Here is a 6,000-nt window from a genome sequence, read left to right on the forward strand (position 1 = left end):
AAACCCCAGACAGTTTCGGTTTTGGGGAGAAGAGCCAGCGGTTTTCCACCTCGTCCCCGCCGGGAAGGTCCTTCCAGTCAAGGAAGCGTTTCCCTGGTGTTCCAGGCCCCGGGTGAAACGTATTCCCTTCAGGAATTCCCCCGGGCCTCCGCACAGTCCAGCGGGAGCTGTCTCGTTCCTCCCAATTAATCCCACCTTCCCTAGAGTACATGGGAAGGCACCGGCCAAGAGGTTTTTGGGGAAGGCCACGAGCTCTTCTGTCATTTTGGAAGGGACTTTGCAGAAAATCCATACTCGGCACTGGAAGGCCGGGAGAGAAGGAAATACATCCCTGATCCCTGGGCAATTCCGGGCGACCTCGCATCTCTACAGCACCGGGCTCGGCCAGGGGGCGAGGGGCGAGCAGCTCCCGCCAGGAGCTCATTCCTGAGGGAGCCCAGGCCGGGATGCAGCGGGGAGCACTGATTTACACCCCTGCTCCCCCCATCCCGGGATGCAGCAGGAGCGGGGAGTTCTGATTCGCACCCCTTCTCCCCTCCAAGACTGGGATGCAGCCGGAGTGCGGAGCACTGATTTTTGCCCTGTTCCCCCATCCCGGGGTGCAGCAGGAATGGGGAGCTCTGATTTACATCCCGCTCCCTCCAAGACTGGGATGCAGCAGGAGTGGGGAGCTCTGATTCACATTCCCGATCTCTCCCATCCCGGGATGCAGCAGGAAAGGGGAGCTCTGATTCACACCCCATCTTCCCTCCAAGACTGGGATGCAGCAGGAGTGGGAAGCACTGATTCGCACCTCTGCTCCCCCCATCCCGGGCTGCAGTAGGAACGGGGAGCACTCATTTGCGCCCTGCTCCCCCCCGGGGGCTCCGGGAGGGACCTCTCCTCGCTGCTGCTTTAAAAGGGGCTCGTCAGCTGCAGAGGAGTGGAAACCCATCCAGGAGCGCCTCCATCGCCGGCTCCGCGTTGTTTGTTTTTCTTTTTTCCGTTCAGGGAGAGAGCGACGGTACCGACAGCATCAACGAGAACCCCGCTCTGTCGCTTCCCCGGCCCCCCCGCAGCCGGCGGAGCCTCTCGGAGGGCCGATCCCGTGCGGATAACGCAGCGAGCTCCAGCGATGCCGCCAGCAGGAAAGGGATAACAGGGATAACAGGGATAACAGGCAGCACATGAGCTGGGAAGAAGGAACGGAGAGAAAAGCCGCATCCCCGCCTCCAAGGATTTCCCACCGCCAAGAGGGGAAAACAAGGGAGGAAGCAAGAATTTTACTGGGGGAGGGAGCTCAGGGAGCGCGCGGGAGCCCGTGCGACTGTCCTGCCGTACACGCGAGTATTTATTATTTTACTAATCCGTGCCTGGAGTGTCTCAAGGAGCGGGGCACTCCCCGAGGTGGGAAGAGGAGGGGGGCTGCTCTGAGGATGCGCCGGGCGGGTCAGAGCAGCCGCGCTCTGCTCCATCCCTCCCCGGCGAGGATGCTCCAGGGGCGGGGAGGCTGCCCGGGGACCGCTGGTCCCCGGTGTCGAGAGGCGGGGAGCCCCCAAATCCCTCCTTTTACACATCTCTTTTTGTTTATTTGGGGATTTATTGCGCTTTTGGCAGGGCGGCTGGGTGCTGCAGCTCCCGGGGGCCGGCGGGGGTGCGCAGGGCGGGGGAGGGATGCGGAATTACCGGCGAGGGCGGTGTTAGAGGGGGGAATTCCCCTCCCACGCGTGGACCCGGCCAGTGAGAGGGGAGACCCCCACACCCCCGCCCGAGAAGCCGCCTCCCTGCGCACCCCGGCTGCGTTTCCCAGGCTCTCCCGGCTGTTTGCAGCTTTCAGGCCGCATCTGCAGCTCCGCAGCATCGCGCTGCGTTTTACCCTGGGGATGAAACTCCTTCTCTCAGCGGGGGAGCGGCAGTGGGCGAGAAATCCCGCGGGTGAAGGGGAACTTTCAGGGAAATTCGGGCGTGGGGAGGCGGAGGCATCGCCAGGGCCGGGTGCTGCTGGGGGACACCCCGGAGCTCGGCTTTTACCTCTTCCCCCGCCAGGTAAAAATCCCAGCAGGCTCGTGGGAGCTGCGCTGTTGGGATATCTCTCTTTCAAGGAGAAAGGATCCCCCTCAGGCCTCTTCTTCCCTGCCCCGGAGAAAAGATGCTTCACGGAACAGAGGCTCCCGAAGGTCTCAGCCTGCGGGGGGACTGGGGATACAGGCGACGCCTCCAACTGCATCGGAATCCCTCGGGGCCTCGGATTAAAGCTGTTACGTCAGTGAATTAAAAAAAAAAAAAAATCCAACAACAGAAAACACAGCCCCAAACCTGGACGTTTATACAGAAAAAGAGCATCACAAATTCCTAATGTAAGCACCGGCCAGCTGTGTGCACTTGTAAAGTTGTTATAATCCCCCTCCTTGTTATAAACAGGAAAGTACATAATATAAAGCAACAGGCCCGCATTCACAAATACTGACCCTCCTCCCCGCGCCTGCCAAATTCCCCTTTTTCTGCAGTCTCCCCCGGCGCAGCTCTGCCTGCTCGGGGGTCTCTTTTCGCTGGTCCCTGGGGGTCTCCTTGGGGTGGAAAACCGGGTCCCTGCAGCGGGAGGTGCAAAGGACCCCTCCACCTCTGAGCCCCCCTTCCCTTTTCCTTCCTCCCGATCGCAGCTCTGCCTCCTCCTCTCATCCACCCCTTTCTCTCCTTTCTTGATTTTTTTTTTTTAATTTTCGTGTTGTTTAATGTCCCAGTTTTGCTGCGGGGATCCCTGGGCGCTGCTCCCCAGCTCCAGCAGTGTACATCCTGCTCTGCTGTGTGTGCTTACAGCGTCAAAGGGTGGACGTGATATTTCAAACATCAGATCAGTGCGTTTATATATTGGGTGCCCGGAAATTTTTCCAAATAAACACAGCTTGATTCGACTTGGGTGGGCAGACTTATCAACAGACTAATTCTATAAACAAATGAAGGAATAACCCGGAGACCATTGGCTGGTACCGGCGAGACACGTGGAGAGTGCTCGGAGTTTTGTAGCAATGAAATTTTAATTAATGTGGGTGGGCTGAGAACACAAACGACTGTTTATCAGAGACAATTTATTTTCCAGCGCTAAGTCAACATATAATAGCAAACTTACAACAATTATTTAACTTTTTTTTTTCCTCCTTTTTTTTTTTTTTTTTTTTTTTTTTTTTTCTTAAGAGCTATGAAGCAGGGACAGAGGCAGAGCGAGCTCCTTCAGGCAGGGCTGGGAGCTGAGCTCGCACAAACAGCTCCCCGGTGGACTCGTCCCACGTTCTTGCACTGCCCCGTCCCTTCGCTCGGCTCCGAGGGGGAAGACGCGGAGCTGGGAGCCCGCCGGCGATGAGCCACATCTACGGCAGCCACCTCTCCCCCCTGGGCAGCCCGTCCATGGTTTACCTGCCGGCCGCGCTCGGCTTCGCCCCCGGGGGGGCGATGTCCCGGCAGGACCCCCCGCAGAAACCCCCCTACAGCTACATCGCCCTCATCGCCATGGCCATCAAAGAGGCTCCGGAGCAGAAGGTGACCCTCAGCGGCATCTACCAGTTCATCATGGACCGCTTCCCCTTCTACCACGACAACAAGCAGGGCTGGCAGAACAGCATCCGCCACAACCTCTCCCTCAACGACTGCTTCGTCAAGGTGCCCCGCGAGAAGGGGCGGCCCGGCAAGGGCAGCTACTGGACTCTGGACCCGCGGTGCCTGGACATGTTCGAGAACGGCAACTACCGCCGCAGGAAGAGGAAGCCCAAAGCCGCGGCCCCGCCGGACGCCAAGGGTGGCGAGCAGCCGGGGCCACCCGCTCGCCCCGTCGAGCCCAAGCGGGCCAAGGGCAGCGCGGCGGCAGCGGCGGCCCCGGGGGACGCGGGGGTCCCGCGGCCGGGCGGGGGGACAGCGGCTTCCCCCGGCGGGCCGCCCCCGCTCCCCGCCGCCGCCGCCGCCCCGCCGCACAAGAGCGGCCCGCGGGGTCGCAGCTTCAGCATCGAGAGCATCCTGGCGCAGGGGCTGCGGCCGCCGCCCCCCGGGGCAGCCCCCAAGGCGGCCCGGGAGAGCCCCGCCGGCTGCCTCGGCGGCTCTCTGGTGGCCAGCGGCGGCTTCGGGCCGGCCCTCAACGCCTCTCTCATGCTCGACTCCCAGGTGCACGGGAGGCTTTACCACATCGGCATCCCCTTCCTCTCCTGCTTCCCTCTGCACTTCTCCGAGGCGGTGTTTAATTTCCAGTAGTAGCCCCACAATTAACGCCCCGCGGCCCCGAGCGCTGCTCCGGGGGGCGCGATGGGAGGGAGAGATCGGACTCAGACCTCACCACGGGGGTAAAGACCTAAAAAAAAAACCCCAAAGCGATGTTTTAAAGGTGACTCAGGATTTCAGGGCATTTTCAAGGCGCGTCTTGCTGCGGACTCTCTTTAGCGGTTGCCTCCCACCCCCTGCCAGAGCGACTTTTGAAGGTAAAGCGGCTTTGTTTTCCCGTGGGCGGTGGAGGTCGAGGCAGGCACGGGGGGAATGCCCACGCTGGCCCCCAAGCCCCGTGGGGTTTGCTCTGCACCTTTAGTCTTTGCATCCCTCAGGTTCCTCAGACCAGGTTTTTCTGGAGCCCTTCAGGTCTCTGTTTTCTTCTTTTATTTTCCATTTGAAAACCAAGCCCCATCCCGGGGGGAGGAGGCTGAGATTTGTTTTGCCATGAATACCCACAGGTATTAATAATGCCCAGAATTTTGCCATGAATACCCACAGGCACATAATAATTCCTGCTATTCCCCACTGGCCTGGTCCTCCCGGTGGGGAAGGGCAGGTAACTGGAGCTGAACTAATGGCAGATCAAGCAACCCAGGCTCATCCTGCACATTCCTGCTTGCTTTGATCCAGCACGGTGTGGAACTGGTTTCCTGCCCAGCGCTGGTGCTTTGGAGTATCCGCACAGAGTTTCTCCTCATGGATGTGGCCAAAAAGAGGGGGATGGATGAGCAAACATGGAGATTTGTCTGCTTTCCATATCTTGCTAGGATCAGTTGCTTCTGACCAAAAAAGACTGAGGCAGGGTTGTGGAGGCTGGGACAAATACCAGGGGAAAAAAAAAAAAAAAAGAGACATCAGCTATGTTTCTAAAGTTTTCTTTTTTCATGAAGAAGGAAGAATCCTGACACATTGCAAGAAATCAGGAATATTTTGTATTTTTGTTTGCCATAAATAGAGGCTTTTTGTATATTAGTGGATAAATGCCCCTTTGGAAAATAAATTTATATTCCCAATTTTCATTATGAAACCAAACCTATATCCAATAAAGGTATTTTTGTTCAGGAGTGTGGCTGGTGTGATGTAAAACACTCCTTGGCTTGTGCTGGAGGATGAAGGAATGGGGCCTACTGCTGGAGGCAGCAAATATCCTGGTGCTGGACCACAAAAAGATGGGAGAGGCTACAAATGGGCTGCTGGGAAATTACCTGTTCCTTGAAACTCATGAAATCTTTCCCAAAATGATTGTTCCTCCTTCTCCCTCCAACCCCATCTCAAAAACAAAGCCTGCTCTTAAATGAGCACCTGGATATTGGAAATGTGGGGTTTTCAGGTGAGTTTTGATTCAGTTTTTGCAGAGGAAGGCCGACATCAATTCCTTGACATTTGAACCAGGGTTGCTCATTGCAGCCCAAGGCAAAGAGCTCTCACGTGGGGAAGGACAGAAAGCCTCCAAAAGGTGGGAACTGATATTCAGCTTCCCAAAAAAATGATGCTCGTAGGAAGATCCCTGGATAGGCCGAGCTGCAGCTTCTCAATGTGAAAAAAGAGAATTAAAAAAGACCTTTTATTTTTTAAAAATAGATTTGCAAAATAGACTTGATTTTAATAAAATCCTTTATATTCTTCCTATTTCTGACAGCTCCTGCTTGAATATCTATTGAGTGCATTGTTCAAAGCTATGGCACTGAATTAGAAAATGAAGGAACGTTTGTAAAAGGTTGTGAAGGTGTCACCGCTCAGTCCCCACCATAACTCCAGGGCTGGCTGAGTGCT

The 6,000-nt window shown here is 56.5% G+C and overlaps 1 protein-coding gene across 2 annotated transcripts; it reads left to right on the forward strand.

Moving 5' to 3' along the window:
- The first annotated feature begins 444 nt into the window (after positions 1-444).
- On the forward strand, positions 445-5,288 carry FOXL1 (forkhead box L1). Of its 2 annotated transcripts, none has more exons than XR_007206367.1 (2): positions 445-2,336; positions 3,172-3,330. XR_007206367.1 is itself a non-coding variant. In XM_048316772.1 (2 exons), exon 2 carries the CDS (start codon positions 3,334-3,336, stop codon positions 4,213-4,215), a length of 882 nt encoding a protein of 293 aa, XP_048172729.1. In that variant the 5' UTR covers positions 445-2,336; positions 3,172-3,333; the 3' UTR covers positions 4,216-5,288. The 2 variants fall into 2 exon arrangements, 1 of the variants encoding a protein (XP_048172729.1); XM_048316772.1 differs by having other exon boundaries at positions 3,172-5,288.
- Positions 5,289-6,000: the final 712 nt, after the last annotated feature.

Source organism: Corvus hawaiiensis, chromosome 12 (assembly GCF_020740725.1).
Source record: "Corvus hawaiiensis isolate bCorHaw1 chromosome 12, bCorHaw1.pri.cur, whole genome shotgun sequence".
NCBI classification, from domain to species: domain Eukaryota; kingdom Metazoa; phylum Chordata; class Aves; order Passeriformes; family Corvidae; genus Corvus; species Corvus hawaiiensis.

Bases quoted from the DNA above. Each gene is read 5' to 3' on its own strand.
- FOXL1 (XM_048316772.1), top strand. From the start codon at position 3,334: ATGAGCCACATCTACGGCAGCCACCTCTCCCCCCTGGGCAGCCCGTCC.